This window comes from Euprymna scolopes, chromosome 6 (genome assembly GCF_053919585.1).
Source record: "Euprymna scolopes isolate OS-2025 chromosome 6, ASM5391958v1, whole genome shotgun sequence".
Classification (NCBI taxonomy): Eukaryota; Metazoa; Mollusca; class Cephalopoda; order Sepiida; family Sepiolidae; genus Euprymna; species Euprymna scolopes.
In genome coordinates, this window is record NC_136487.1 from 29633824 (window position 1) to 29650927 (window position 17104).

At 34.5% G+C, this 17104-nt stretch overlaps 1 protein-coding gene across 2 annotated transcripts in view; it reads left to right on the forward strand.

Moving 5' to 3' along the window:
* LOC145277598 (allene oxide synthase-lipoxygenase protein-like) overlaps window positions 1-17104 on the forward strand; it is a 258552-nt gene that overhangs the window by 142152 nt on the left and 99296 nt on the right. For both annotated transcript variants that reach the window (XM_080129114.1, XM_080129115.1), the window contains exons 2-3: window positions 5371-5876; window positions 15413-15457. In XM_080129114.1, coding sequence (XP_079985240.1) covers window positions 5371-5876; window positions 15413-15457 — 551 coding nt within the window. The remainder of the gene's footprint in view (window positions 1-5370; window positions 5877-15412; window positions 15458-17104) is intronic.

Here is a 17104-nt window from a genome sequence, read left to right on the forward strand (position 1 = left end):
TAGCACAATGTGTTTCAGACTTAGCCTATCAATGGCTACGGTCAGAGATAAAAGGAAGGATAAAAAGATACGTTTTAGCAAGTTTGTAAAGCAAACAAACTCAATCAATGACCTTTCGTCTATCAATAGTTCTTTAACAGAAATGCGTTCTCGTCGATCGATTTTTTGGTCTAGTGTGGTATTACAGTCAATATGTCAGTTGTCGATGATGCATGACGAAACCCATATTGCTTGTCACAGAGCAGCTTATTTTTCTTAGATGGCTGACGACTACTTGTTTTTCATTGATGCAAGCAGCTTAATGCCATATGGGGAAACTGATAGGACTCTACTACGGTGCAAAAAAAAAAAACGATCTGCAGTATTTTTAAATATGGGCAAACTGATAAAGTTTTAAGACTGAGATAGTCATTGAGTTATTGCTTTTTAGCCATCCATGATTATAGTTGTCTGAGATCCATATCTATTACTAATTACTAATGGAAATTTATATATTTGCCTTAGGCCGTAAATATAGCAATGTGTCTATTTAGTGCATTATTGTACTTCTATTACAAATGGAAAGTTCGTATATGTCTATTTGAAGTCGAAATCAAACGATTAATTTTATTAATTATATTACTGTGCTTTTCGTTAATGCTTAATTGAAGAGGTGGTGTAGTACATTTTCTGTTATTATACTATTTTTCATTAAGATAAAATGATCATGTAATATTGGTTCTGTTGTTGTGAAACTATTTACTTTGCATTAATTCTTTTTTGAGGATAGCGTAGTGTCTGTTCAGATGTCCCCATCGGGCCTTTATATACCCTAGGCGTAGTCTAGAATATATTTATTCAACACGATAGTACCTTCCTAGGTAAAAGTTTGTTTTATTAATTATATCAGAGAAGACCGAAAAATTAGGATCGCACTGTATTTAGCTTCAATGTACATGGCGAACAGTCGTCTTTTATTTTTAGTAAATTCATGAAACTAATACGACATTAAAATAAAAAGTAGAAGAACTTTCAGTTTATATATTAAATTTCTTGTGTTCAACTCTTGATATTATCCAGTTCTGACGTTGCTTTCTGTCAACTTAGTTTTGTCATTCCAACTGTTATCAAATACTGTCGCCAAGAGAAAAGTCTTTGGTGGTAAACAATCCGTTATTGATTTGAAGTGTTTTTTAAGTTCTCAGTATCTACATGAAATTATGCATTCTATTCTGTATACGTCTTATTTAAATATTTATTTAATTCTTGGATTTTATAAATAACTAGCGGGGATACCCGGCGTTGCCCGAGTGTTTGTTTCCGGGACAGGGGGGGAGTTTAGGTTAGTGTAGGTAAGTAGGAAGGATCAAACCCGGAGTCATGAGTAAAAGTAGGAAAATAAAGTGTGAAAAATAAACAAAAAAAAACAAACATCTGCAACGTTAACAGTTCGGTCACCAAGAAAAGTCCATTCCAGTTGTTTAGGAAAAAAAAAAAAACGACTACGGTAGGTCGGCGCGAACGTGAAAATATAATGTGAATTGTCCAGCACGCTAACCACTACGTCACAGAGCACTGCAGCTTAGCTTAGTGATTTTAAATAACTTCACATGAAAGAACTACGAAGACAAACCGGTGTTCTCTTCTCAACTGTTCCTTGTGAACGATCCCCGAACGGTGTTAAGTGGTGGCAGGGGGGAGGAGGAATTTTTTAGAGAGAAAATATTTTACCACTTCCATTGATCTTAACCGATTTTGGCCGTGACTTCTCAGCAGAAAAAGTATAGAAATCTAAGATTATCGAGGAATTTGAGAAATAATAAGCCTATAACACACCTCAGATATTGTTCTGCCGTTTGTGCATATTATATTTGCATGAAATATCTTGATTTTTAATCCTATTAATGTCAAAATCAGACGTGAAAAAATGAGTTCATTTTATTTATATAGAAGAAGATAGAAGAAGATAGATAGAAGAGAAGATAGAGAAGATTAGTCGATGCTTGATAAATTTGGGTAGGATTCGTTCCAGAAATGGCATGAAGTCATCTGATATGAGATAACAAGAGGAAAAGGTGTGTGTGTTTTTTAAAAACTTTTTTACATAGTTTCTAGAAATTTTACATAGTTTCTAGAAATTTTACATAGTTTCTAGAAACATTCACTGCAGAATTGAATAAATAAAACGCTGTAATATTTCTAGATATTTACTTATTTTAAAATCAAGTTGTGGTCTTATCCCCATTGGCGTTTCTGGTACTTTACTGAAACATTTTTTTCTGAAAGCTTCTTCGCATCAGATATCGCCTAGATTGAAGATCATTCGAGGATAAGTGTTAATTAGTGTATGGGAACGGTGGTCAACGGAATAATAGCGCATCAATAGCGGGGGGAATTAGGTAGAAATAGATTATTTAGAGAATGCCTCAACAAAATTATTTACAATGGACTTGAAGACGACCATGTTGTAGTCAGCTGGATATGGATAACAGGTTAGTGAAACTTAGTTCTACATGTGGGCAGTTCTAGTAAAGAAGTTTTATTCATGGAATTTGCGTTTAGTTTTGGACAAAGATATAGAGTGGGAGAAACAGTTGATTGTTGTTGTAGCTGGATGATGTTTTTTTGTGAAATAATGAATCTTCATCTCAAAAGTTCAGAAACGTCATATTTATTTTTATTTTGTACTTTGATCTTTTTTTTTTTTTAATTTTATCAATTTGTCCAAGCTAGTGTATATTAGTGATGGTTTAAACCGAGACATTTCATATATATTTATATATTGAGGTTGTTTGTTGTCTTTGTTTTATGGCATATCAACTTTTTTCAGGTTATTTAATGCCGAATCTAGTTATTTTGAGGAACGATTTTTAATGGAGTATTTTTTTTAAAGTCAGATTCTATTTAACCCATAGCTGGGACCCTAACAGAGTGGACCTGAGAGCAATGGCAATTAAAGGGTGGCTCCACACTCCCTAAGGCCCGCAAGGTGGGGCCTCACCATCGGATATAGTTTTAGGTTATATCCAGGACCATACATTGAGGAGTTTAGCTTCAGAATAAGGCGTTCATATTACGATTTGTTTGGTTTTATTTTGTTTGATTATTTTTTGTAATTTTTGTTTCGGCATGATACTAATAAACGCAAATATTTAGGAAATAACCTTTTTAATATAGGTCAATACATGTAGTAAAAGAAACATTCTGCGAAAAAGAAATTGTTTTATTTCGTTTATTAAACTTCTGATTTTTCTCGCATAATACTAAAAAACGCAAATAATTGGGAGCTAATTTCTACAATTTAATAAGATTATAGATACATTTTGCGTATCTTTGCGATGTTGCAAACCAACGCATTTTTTTTATATATATTTATATACTGAATGGTTAAGATTCGAAATGAAACTGAGGATAGGGCATCCAAGAAGATGCTAAGCATTCACCCGCTACCTTATATATTCCAACTGTGAGATCTTTTTTAATGTTCTCATGATTAATAAACTTAGTTTCTCTTTCAGTTGGAAATGTTAGGGTTTTATGAAAATGGACTTACAAGCCTAATTATCCGATGAAAAAAGATCACAGATAATGGAAGACAGCGTTTGTTTTATAGACTTGTTACAATTGTTACGTTAATACGTGTTTGTATTTTTTAGTTCCGGATGTAATTATTCAGCTTTTTTACGTTTTTTTTTCTTTCTCTGGCAACCTGATATAATATCCTGTTCAGTTTATTGTCAGGGTAATTATCCAATATATTTTATGTAGACCTTGACTTTAAAATTTAGGATTTCGGTCACCAGTTTTAAGATGTTTTGTAATCGGAGATGTATTTGTGGAATAAGCCGGATTCAGAGAAATATTTTCAGTGCAGATTTTATAATCAAATGTGAAAAAACCCCGAGACATTTTATACAGAAAACAAAACCAAATAATGAGTTCCAAAAGATTAATAACAATATATACATATTTTATTTACTTTTGTTTTTTTGCTCCAATTTACTATTTTAATTTTTTATTCACTATATTACTCCTAAACTATTATAGGCAGCATTAAATATTAAAAGACATTCTGAAAACTTTGATTAAACTGCATAAAGTCATTGTTTCTGTCATAATTTTATATCAAATAGCTCCTTTTTACATGGGGTTCACCGCTTATCAAGGCCCGAAGGCCACTCAGGGATAAGGGTTATTGCATGTACAGTAATCAATGAGATAGTATTGTAGTAATCATTATTATTGGAGATTTGATAGTGTCTTACTTAAGGGGCGGTTTGTCAGGAGTTTATGTTGGACTTGAAGACATCCAAGTTGTAGTCAGGTGGGAAAAAGGCAAGCGGCAGAGAGTTCCACAAGCGTGCAGTTCTAAGAAAGAAGCTTTGCTCATGGAATCTACGTTTTGATTTAGGCACAGATAAAGAGTGGGGAAAATTATTAACATTAGGAGATTAAGGAGACGTAGAACTATCTAAATTTTTTATCTCAAAAGAAAATCAGGCTCCTTTAAAGGGGTTAAGTGGCTCCCAGAAAAGACCAATTCGATTAAAATCAGAAAATTTTCTGATTGATCAAAATTACTTTAATTAATTCATGCCCGCGCGAATTCGGTGCGCAGGAACGAGTTTATCCACTTTGATTTCGGATACCGAAGAATAAACTTTGGTGCAACAAAAATTCCTTAAAAAAAAAAAAAAAAAGAAAAAAAAAAGAGATTATAAAAATCCAAAGGCGAATAACTAAGTTGTAATTGGTTTGGAGACAGTAAATCGGAATCGAATTCTGAAATCTGAACAGTCGAAACTTTTGAGAGTATTGGTATAACTTAAGACTTATTTCCGATAAAAACTATTCAATTTTTTTTTAATTTTGTTTTGTATTTAATTTTCTATTGCTGATATTACTGATGAAATGATATTTATTTTAAAGTACTAGAAAAATAATATCTATAATAACGAATTTAGGAAAAATGGCACAGGTAAAAAGAGGACGTGTCAAAATGACACGAGTCCATGAATGAGAAAAGAAAATGTCATTAGCAAAAATAGGGATGGCGTTTTCACTATAGGTTTATTAAATTATCGGGCAAAATACATAAAAGGAAACTCGTTAAGATATTTCTCAATTAGAAAGAAAAATATATCTGCTAAATACTCCTCCCACTAGAAAATGGCATTTTACTCTGTTTAGGCAATAAGGCGATTTTAAAACCAGAATCGATAATTGTAACGGAATTGTAATTTAGAACACAATTTTTAATTGATTCGGATTTGGGGAAAAATTGGAATCGTCTAAAAACTAGTTGCAACAAACCCAGCGATAGTTTGCTGTGTACTTTCTGATTTCTGTCTTGAATTTATTCTCAAATGTTAATTTAATTTTTGTTTTTAGAATACTTCCTGTGTTGCTGCTGCCCAATGTCCAAGACCAACTGTTCCATCGAAGTGCACACGGGAGATCAGCGAGGTGCTTCAACTGATGCCAACGTCTATGTCATCCTATATGACGAACACAATGTGGCTAGCAGCAAACAAAAACTCGACAACTTTCTGCAGGACGATTTCCAGTGCGGCGCCGTCGACATCTTTGAAGTGAATCTACCTACCAACTTCGGCAGAGTAGTCATGATTGAGATATGGCGTGACAACTATGGCTATTCAGCCGACTGGTATGTGGATATCATCAAAGTAAAACAATCGCAACAAAAACAGGTTAGCATCTTCCCCGTGTTCCGTTGGATCCAGCCTGAAACCGGAACCGACGAGAATCATTACAGAATAATCGAACTAGATACCGTCTTACCACAGTTTGATAAAAATCACAAGCAACGTGAAAAAGAGATCGACCATAAACGCCAAAATTACAATATAAACTATAAACCTGGATTGCCTATTTTGGTAAGTAAATAGTTTAGCAGTTCTATCTTACAGAATATCAATCTTTGGTTCTGAGTCAAGGTCGAATTGGCATTTGTCGGTAGTTTAGGGTAAGTGGCTGCAAGAATTGCAGATAAATGCTCACAGGGACACTGTCAGACAATAAATTTAAAATGTTGAAACATATTTAGCACAGTAAAATAAGACGCCGTCAGTTTAATTGTATGATGTTTTTAAAGAAAACTATATTAAAAAAGTTTCGACAAATATTTAAAAAAGTAAGTTTTTTTCTGTGATTTTAAAAAGCAATCCTGGAAACAACTATGAGCAAAAAATAATTTTTTCATAGTAAGTTTTTAAGAAAGTTTTTTTGCAAGACAATTTTCAATAAAATAAATATTTTCTTGTTTTTTTTTTCGTAACAAGAAAAATATTCATGGAAACGATTATGATCGAAAACATTTTATCAAGAAAAGTATCAAAAAAAGTGTTTTTCTTATGAATAAAAACAATTTTCCCATCTGTTAACAAACTCGCTTGACTAATCCTGTCAGCATTTTCCGTGTGCTTTTTCGAAGATGTCGAAGCAACCTTGGTTCAGTAATTGTCTGTATTTTTGAGATGAGGTATTTTCATTGAGATTGTCGGACTGACTTCCTCATCTTGGTTGTTATTATCACAACGTTTCGGCCGTTTTGCCCTCCGGCCTTCGTCAGGTGTTTTGTATCGAACTGGGGAACCGTTTATTAGGAGTCTCGAACCCAACCCTCTATTATTATTACGGGGGTACCGTGTTCGGACTCCAGCTAGGCTTTGGGACATAGTTGCTGATTCTCTGTTTTGAATGTTACTTTTCACTGCCTTCGTTCAGGATTGAACTCAGCACCTTTGGGTAACTGTAAACTTTGATACAACGTCTAGGACCACTCGGCCATATGTCACTAGGACACTATATGCTGAGTTCAATCCTGCACGAAGGCAGTGAAAAAGTAACGTTCAAAACAGAGAATCAGCAACTATGTCCCAAAGCCTAGCTGGAGTCCGAACACGGTACCCCCGTAATAATAATAAAGGGTTGGGTTCGAGACTCCTAACAAACGGTTCCTCAGTTCGATACAAAACACCTGACGAAGGCCGCAGGGCAAAACGGTCGAAACGTTGTGACAATAACAACCAAGATGAGGAAGTCAGTCGGACAATCTCAATCAACCTTGGTTCAAATTCTAGATTGGTGCGTAATGCCTTTTGAGTTATTAAATGCTGAACACGACACCTATAGCTGTGGAGATTTTATATTCATATCTTAATCAATGATACATCACTGAGAAAACTAGATCCCAGGATTTGATCTTGGCATAGCCGATATCATTGTCTGATACGTTTTAATTAGGCGATAAGGACATTTCTCGGTGGTTAAGTTTCTGTTAAGATTATGTTCAAGTAACGGCATTAGACTAGAAACAAAATGCAAAGTTCATAAAACAATGGCATTACCTGCTCTGCTTTATTCAACAGAAACCTAGCACTGTACAGGGACTACATTAAAGAGGTTGGAAACAATACAAAAGAGCTACCTAATGAAAATTAAATGGAACAATCTTATGTCACATGTTGAAGTAATCAACATGACCAACATGGACAGCATAGAAGCCATACTCGCCATCACACAAATGCGATGGTTGGACATGTGGCCAGAATGGAAAACAATCGCATCCTAAAAATCGTATTGTATGGAGAATTGGAAAATGGGTACAGAAAAATTGGTGGGAAGAAACTCCACTATAAGGATGTGATAAGGCACCACCTAAAGGCAATGATTATGAACGTGAAAATTAGGAAGGGCTAGCAGCAGATTGAAGATGCTGGCGCGGTAGTCTTTACGAAGGGGAGACAGAAATGCAGAAAAAAAATAAAGGCTAGGTTTGATCAAAAAAGATTACCAAAGGAAAAAATATGATAACTTGTGAGGAAACGTTTCACACTGAACGTTGAATGCTGTAACATCGTAGAATAAAGCACCGCGCCCCGGACCAGTCATCTTCAACCATGAAGGGACTGCGTGATGATGAGAATGATACTTTCCATCCACCCAATAGACAATGGCTATAATTGACCGTTTAGACTTAAATATTTTGTCATATCAACAGATTTATTAAAATTGCTTTTTAAATCGTAAAGAGGTCGGAAAGTAGAATCGTTTCCGATTAGTTTACCAGAGTCTCGTGAAAGAGAGAGTATTTTTTTCTACTTTTCTTTACCTGAAACAATGTATATTGTCACGGAAGCGTAAGAAATAACTTTAAATGTGACAAGGCTTATAAGAGCAACGTATCTAAGAAGTTGAGTAAGAAGATGTTTGTTCTTATTACATTGGGATTCGTACATGATATTACGGCCATGGAAACAAATAGAAACGATCCGATGGAATTCAAAGTAGAAAATATTCTATCTCTCTGCAGCGAATAGCTGGGATTACTGCTTGTCGAACCTATTTCTTTGACCTTGTACAAGTTAAGAAAATATATCAATCATACCAGTTATTACAGGTACTACAGGGCTTATGAAGAAGAACCTGAAGTCCTACCTAACTAATATTTATGGCGAATCAAGTGCAAAAGAGATCCAGACAATTGCACTTAAGGGAACAACTAGGATACTAAAAAGAGTTCTCGGCTGTTTTCAATAAAAAGCAGGGTAATGTTGGCAGCTGGTTTGGCTGTTCCATATCCAGCATTACAATCTTCAAAGAAAGAAAACGTAAGACAAGATAAGGCATGTGACTGGCATTTGAAGTAAGAAAAATAAAATCTAGATCTAATAGGTTTAAAATTATTTTTTTTCACCTTGTTTAAGAGAGAAATGATAGTGGTTGATACTACAACCCACATGGCAGTTAGCCAATATTGGATGACTCAGAACTTATCCTATCCCCAAAGAGCTTTTGGAAAAAAAAAAAAAAAGAAATCGATTCGAACTCCAGCTGACACGGCAGTCTCGGGCATACGCTGGTAGCAAAAGGGCTGACACTTATTTTTCAATTCTCACTATGATGCATCTCATAACATCTTATTATCTTCTCGTCTTTTACAACACAAAGAAGCTGAGCTTTTTAACAAATGACCTAACGTCTATTGTTTCTTTTATAACGCAAATCCTATCGAGTTATGAGATTGTTTTCCTACTTGTTTATTTTATTTCTGATGTGAATGTGATTTAAACTATGACTACGATGGTCGTTCCAAAAGTATTATTTTTTTTAACTCCAAAACTAAAACGTTATAGAGCTACGAAGACGGGAATGGTATCATTAAAACGATCGACCTTGTATATTCCAGAATTTATATTTCCACATAGTTACCAACATTCTCTATGAGCTTTTTACTGCCTAGTTTGATGCTTCTGTTGTAAAAGTTCGTAGCGATCTTTGTTACTCGCATCTTCTTCGCCACTCTGAAATCGACGAACCCGTCTCTTAATTGTTCAGGCATAATCTACATTGATTTCTTAAACGTTCAGCTGGCGCGTTGATAGGTCCATTTGTTAGCATGGAGGAATTCAGTGACGCATCTCTGCTTCTTACGCACGTCTATGACAGGCTGCTTTTTTAGAGACCGACACCGTCAATCTCTGTAACAAAAATGAAACTTTCAGGTCCTGAATGCATAAGTTCAGTCATGATAAAAATGTAATTTACAATCCCCTCTGATCACGTTTTATGTATTCATTAGAACACTCGCTAGTAAAGTACCGACACAGGGATACAATATTGCGGTGATAGGACAGAGGGTAGGACGTGATCGATAATGCGAGGCCTATCTAATTTTAGACCCTTTTTTGATGATGATATTTTGTCATATCACATCAAATGAACATCGATTAATTCATCTATTAAGTAGTAGTATTACTGTTATATAAGCCGGTGTATGAATACGTTCTATAACGACGTACATGTTTAATAGTTGAGTTTTATATTTTATCTGTATATTCATGTACGTGTAAATTCGTGTATGCATATATGTAGTATCATTTAGTTCGTCTAGTGTGTATATTTTAACATTTATGCAACAGTTTTAACAGGAAACGATTGACGTGGACGTATCGAAACAGTTGTACACAACAGTGCTTTTTTAACAGATGTAAATTAATACAACACATACCTGAATTATTTATGAACATTTATTCTCATGATCTGGCCGGCATTTTCAGAGATTACTTGTTCTTTACATCTTGGCTGTCCGAAGTGATGCCGCTTCTCACGTCATCTTGAGTTGTCCGTTCGCTCCGATGTCCAGCTAACGACTGCTTGAATTTCCCCAAATCTCCATACGTCACGTGTCTCATTACGTCTCATCATTATGTGTCTCAGACCAACAGCTGATGTAACCCCAATCTAGTTATTTGTTTATGCAAACGCAAAAATAATGTTTACATCTATTTACTATTTTCACATTCCTTTTGCGATTTATTATGTCAATCATTTTTTCCCCAATTTAATTGTTTATTTTTCTAATCATAATAATTGATCCAGTGACCCGCCGTCGCTCGAATCAATTAATAATAGTAATAATAATAATATTACTAATGTTTTGACCCTTGGCCCTGCTTGCCGCAGTCAACAGACACCACGCTATGATAACAGTCGAAAGGCTCACAACATTACATTACTTATAAATTCATAAAGGTGGTATATTCGTAAATGTTGTAGTAAATATATTCGAAAATTCTTATACGAACTTTAGTTTATAAATTAAATGAGTTACTTAATTAATAATAATGCGTAAGAAAAACCTTAGAGGTATCAGGTAGGTAACTTGGATAAGGTTAGGTCGCTTGGATTTTTCTCGTTTTCACGTCTGGTGGAATGAGATTGACATTATAATGAACATCACAAGCTTTAATCTAACATATGGTTTATTTTATTTTAGTACTAGCAAGTTAAAAATATTCGAGTCATATTTGTACGATATCATATTTTTATAAGGAAAAAATGGATATCCTTGTATTTTTATATAATGTTAGGATCATCATTATGATTATATAAGTTTCTTTACACTAGGTTTGTACATTAACGCTCGATTTTTACAGGAACATGCAAGTTAGACAGCAAGCGAATACACTGGGTTTCACTATGACTGAGTATATTATAGAGTTCATTTTTATAATTTTTTAAATAGAAAAAAGTGGGATTTTTACATCAATGTCAGTGCGAGAAAAAATCAACTTTATGGATGTATAGATAGATTTGGTAAGATAGTATTATAAGTAATTTCGCTAACTTATTTAGTTTCGGATTTCATTTTTAATAAACTATATTTTAATAATTATTTATAATTGTAATATGAGTCACTTAAAGTTTTCATCGATATTTCTAGAAAAAAATTATTTATATTTAATTAACTGAATTCCCGTCCCGTTTCTTTAATAATTGAATATGAAACACTTTAGAAATATAGCTAGAATATAACATAGTTACGGCATAAACGCATTAATTTGTCCTCGTTGTATCCGTATTAAAAGTGTTTGCTTTTATAGTAAGATTTTTTAAACAACCTATAATAGGTGAGTTTTTTTAACCTTTTTTTTTACATAGGCATCACCACATTATCAAGGCCCAGAGGCCACTCAAGGATAAGGGTTAAAGAGTGTACAGTAGAAATTGGACAATATAGTAATCATTAGTAATGAAAATTTGGTAAATTTGATAACTTATATGGAACGGCTCATCAAGAACTTATTTACTTTAGACTTGAACACAACCATATTGTAGTCAGCCGGAAAGCAGGAAAACGAAAAACAATTCCACAGGCGTGCAGTTCTAAGAAAGAAACTTTGTTCATGGAATCTACGTTTAGGTTTAGGCACAGATAAAGAGTGGGGGGAATTATTGATAGTGTTTACAGCTAGACGAGTGTTCCTTGTGAAAGTTTGGCGATAGATTGAAGCTCAGTCGAACACTTTCCATGAAAATAACGATACATCAGAGACAAACACACTGCATCTCTTCTGTGAGATAGAGGTTGCAAGGAAGAGAAAAGGACATCTCCTACGAGGCTACGAAGTCTATTTTGAACTCTATCAAGGCAGGCCAAGTCCTTTCTAGCAGCTCCTGCCCAGATGTGACAACAGTATTCCATCCTTGGACGTACTTGGCTCTTATATAGATAGAGAATAGCATCAGCAGTGAGATATCTACCGGATCAATAGAAAGACCCCACCATTTTTCCAGCGGCCTTGGCAACAGATTTGATGTACGTGTTCCATTTAAGATCAGGAGTAATGGTCAAGCCAAGAAGCTTGTCAAAACTTGAGGCCTCCTGAAGACGAGAGCCATTCATTTCAATTGATGCCAGATGTGGATCAGAATGTTGATGATGTAAAGAGAGAAGCTTGATTTTAGATGCATTAAAAGTAACCAGCCACTCCTTACTCCATTGTACTACGTGCTCAAGATCAGAAGAGAAAGAATTGGAGAGAACTTGGTCGTTTACTGTCTTAGATGTGCTACCATAAATGGTAGTGTCGTCAGCATAGATGTCTACAAATGATGTAAGGATGTGATTTGGAAGATCATTAATGTAGATCAGGAAAAGAGTTGGACCCAGGATGGACCCCTGAGGGACACCGGCATTAATACTGTGAGCTTCTGATTTTTGCCCCTCAACTACTACTCTTATGAACCTATCAGAAAGAAATGATTTAATAATTGAGAAGACATTTCCAGCAATACCATAGCTAGAGATCTTATGAAGTAAACCTTTATGCCATACCCTATCAAAGGCCTTAGATATGTCAAGAGCAATTGCCCTAGAAAGGTTGCCTCCGTCGAGAGATTTGCTAATCCTATGAGATATAACTGTAAGCACATCTGCTGTAGATCTAGCAGAACGGAAACCATATTGAGTGTCACTAAGAAGGTTATTTTTGTTGAGATGGTTGATTACTTCTGTATTTAACACAGATTCCAGCAACTTAATCATGACGCACAGGAGACTTATTGGCCCGTACTGAGAGGGAGATGAGCGATCACCTGAATTCTTAAATACAGGGCATACTGATGAAATTTTCCATGGAGATGGGAAACTATTCTCCTTAAGACAACGTTTAAACAGTTTTGTAAGTATGGGCGCTAGTTCAGGTTGAAGTCTTTTGAGTACTATAATTGGAATACCGTCAGAGCCAGTTGCTTTACTGGAATCAAGGTTTTTGATTAGCTTTGCAACATCACGTATATTCTACCTTCATGATTTTCGAAAGAACTCTATTTTTATTCTATCATTTATCTTTTCAATAAAGATAACTTGTATTTTTTTTCTAGATTTGCATGGTCTCTGATGAGTTCTTTGGTGAATCAACACCCTTCAAGGAAACACGTGTAAAATGCACCACACTAACAATAAAATAATACTGGTTTTGGAATGTTTACCAACAGTAAACATGTTCTGAAAGTGTAAATCCATTTTTATTGAGCTTAATTAAATGTAGCAATTTTTATATAACTTTATTACATATATATATATTAAAAGTATATATCTTTTACTATTAAATCGTGTATATAAATATATATATATATATATAAAATAGGTATATGCAAACAAAATTCATTCAAAGCAATAAAATTAAAAAGTAAAAGATGGAAATCTAATTAACTGTTTTCGTATCTCGCGCAACAGAGCTAAATCAAGGTTAAATTAGGCTTAAAAATAAGAGTAAAATGAAAACATGGCGATGGACAAAATGTGGAGGAAAAAAGCAGGGGAATAATCAAATAAAAATCACAGTAAGTCCTAAAGGTCTTCTTTTTGTTTGCAAAGAGGAAGTGTCAAAAACTTAATATAGACGGTTTCTAAAGTTTTTAAATGAAAAAAATGTGTGTGACCTACTTAGAATAATAATATTAAGTCAATACCAATCTTTCAGGCACAGACATGATTATTTATGTGTTTAAACATGGCCGAACCGTAGGTATTATTCAAAATATTTTATGGTGAATAATTTGCATGCCAAATCTTAGATGGAATGTATTGTTTAACGTGGCAGTCTAATCTTTGTGATGTTTGCCCGACGTAGTGCGAACTGTAATTACATTTTAATGAATAAACAATAGTTATTATGGTGGGAGGCGGGCATCTTTTCGGATTGAGGACAACATGCGTCTGATGAAAAAAAAAAACACGTGGATCTAATTTTTTCCCTTTTTTAAATTTATTTCTTTCGCTTTTACTTTCCATGTTCTCCGCCATAGTTTCCATTTTCATATGTCCAACGTCAAAAGCATATTATCACAGGGACATAAAGGTACACTGTCATTATTGACCATTCTTTGTGGGAAGTTGCACAACAAATTGCTTATTCACATTACATTTAATAAAACCTTTTGTCATCTGACGACTTCTTGCTGCTTGCCGCATTTATCGAGGTCATTTATTTTGCTATTGAACAAGTGCAGTTCCTTATAATAATATGGAAGTAGTTGTCATACAAGTAAGAAGACGTCTCCAGATGCCGAAAAAAATGTGTACTCTAATAGCTTATTTCTTTGGATCGCTCTTATTCTTTTTTCTAGCGTTTTAAAATCTGATCAGTGCTTGGCGTATTCCGGCGGTTTACGTCAGCTTCCGATCGAGCCCGAGCTAACATCACGAAAACCTGGTACGCCGAATGCAAATAGACCGACTTATCTTATATATAATCATCAGCGCTGTTCAAGTTATGTAGAGATATTTGGGCCACCGAAACTGTGTTATCACTCTGGTTTACATCTGATGAGAGTAGAATATTGCACATGCTTTCACATGTTGTATGATAAAAAAAATTACTATATATGCATATTACAAAAATGAAGTGATATATTGTATTATACCATTAAGTCTATGTCCGTTAAGTCATGTCCAAACTAATGTGGAACAAATGGAATACAGATTCGATGCCCGTTTTGAATGATCGTCGATGAGAAAAGTGCTTAATTCAGCCTTTGATATATTCTCTTGTTTTGAAATATGTTTGTGTTTAATCAATCTTCAATTCCGTTAAGTATTGTTCTCGTGTCCTCTGCCACTTGTATGTTTGTATTATGTATATAATGTCGATTTCATATTTATTTACTTCCCCTTTGCACCAACATGGTGCAAGGCGGTAAACTCTGAGCGCTATCTTCTGTATATGCATTAAATAACGGTAAAAAAAATCTCCATTCATCTGCTTCACTAAATATTTTTACGAATTATTTTAGAATCTATTAGGTTGATTGGAAAATAATGTCTGTTTTGACGTTCAACTAATATATATATACATATATATATATATATATATATATATATATAACGACATTATTTTTGCACCAACCTAATACTTTATTGTTTTTTTTTTATTGCTAACAATTTTAACGTCATCTATTTCATTAAAAAATATTTATTAACATTATTATAATAGGAATTTAATGTGTATTAACTTGTAACTAAATCACAGAATATTATTTCGTAGTATCATAGTACTAAACACACCGGTAATTATTATATTTACATAATATCGTAATATATTGCACTACTATATTTTTACAGGTGAAAGAATTGCCGAATGATGAACAATTTAGTGCAGACTATTTGGTAAGTAACAGTTACAGTGTTCTTTCTGCCAAATGTTAATCTATTTACTGAAATCTACGTGACCTTCTGTAAGCATATTGAGGTTAATATTAAACGCAAAAATTAAGGAAATAGATTATTTTATGACAGAAGATTGAATACTTGCTATGTGTCATATATGTATATATACACACACACGTACAAACTCCGTTAAACTGGCATGACAATGTTTCAATCAGTCATTATTATTATTAATAATAATTACAGATTGAAACATTTTTATGCCGTCGTAGTGAACCTTCTACATGTCGGTATAGATAAAAATTAATATAAATATCTCTATTTACTGATGGTGTAGTTGAATATGTTAATAACATATCCAACTACACCTAGGCTGAAAGTAGGCCAGCTTACTATAACGAAAGGATATCTACCCTTTCTATGAACATAAAGAGAAGGGGTGAACGGGAGGTCAACTGTGCCTTTGTGCTGTAAGTGCCTGCCTATTGACTGATTAGGATGGGCGCGGTGGCAACTAGAAAGCTGATTGGCTAACAAAAAACTAAACAGCATGTGTGTATATATAAACGAGCGACAACCACAACTTTTCGCATAAGCCTGACGAATTCTCAATAGAATGAAACGCGGAATATTCTGTGTAGCTTAATTGCCATATATATTTTAATAACTTACTACCTAGCTCTACCTATGTATTCAGCACTGTTCAAGTAAATACTGAGAAATTTACACATAAATTATATTTCCGTATATTAATTTATGCGATTAAATGAAGTAATCATATATAAGGTTCTTGGTGGTACAAAACTTTATAATTTTTAACAATATATCTGGGGTCACGAGTAGTTGAGAAACAATCACATAAAAATCAAGAGGAAAGCGAAAAATACGTTGATAAAAACGATTTAAGAATAAATTAATGATTAAATAAGAAAACAAAAACTATGAAAATATACACTCGAGGCGTCTTCCGACCGATACATTATCAAAAGAAAAATCGCCGACGAATAAAATTTTTAAAAAAGGCAAAATCGTTTCGAAATTAATTTTTTACAACTTGGGGTCGGGAAATGGAAAAATAGAAAAATGTCGCCAATTTTCCCACTAACACACAAGAATTTGCATAGAGCAAGCGGATGGCGCCGATCTGGCTGGCTTTGGTGTTGCGGGAGGTCATGTTGGTGATTTTCTCGACGTATGATCAAACGAAGTAGTCCAGGATGTTCAGGCCAAGGAAGGAGGGGATCTAATAAGAGAAGTATACAAAGTCGTAACATTCTTCCTGAAGTCAAGCCTGAATTGTCTTTGGACTTGTGGGCTGGCGACGAGTCCTGCTGCCACACCCAGGGTCTGCCAGCAGCAAACTGATTGCACCAGGGGATCACCACAGTCTTTAGCACATCCAAGTACACTTTTGTGTTGATTTTCAAGCCGATTTCGAGGATGTGACGTGGCATGATGTGGTCCTCACTTGAAACCACACCAATGACCATAACCGTGACCGAAAACTTTCATTACCTTGAGCACGTCCCTGTCATTCGTGGTAATCCAGTGATGCATTTTGAATGTGCTGGCAATGACCCTGTTGTCATAACTGTATCGGTAGAGAACAGGAGCGCATCTCTAATCTCGCTCATTGAACATTGTGTC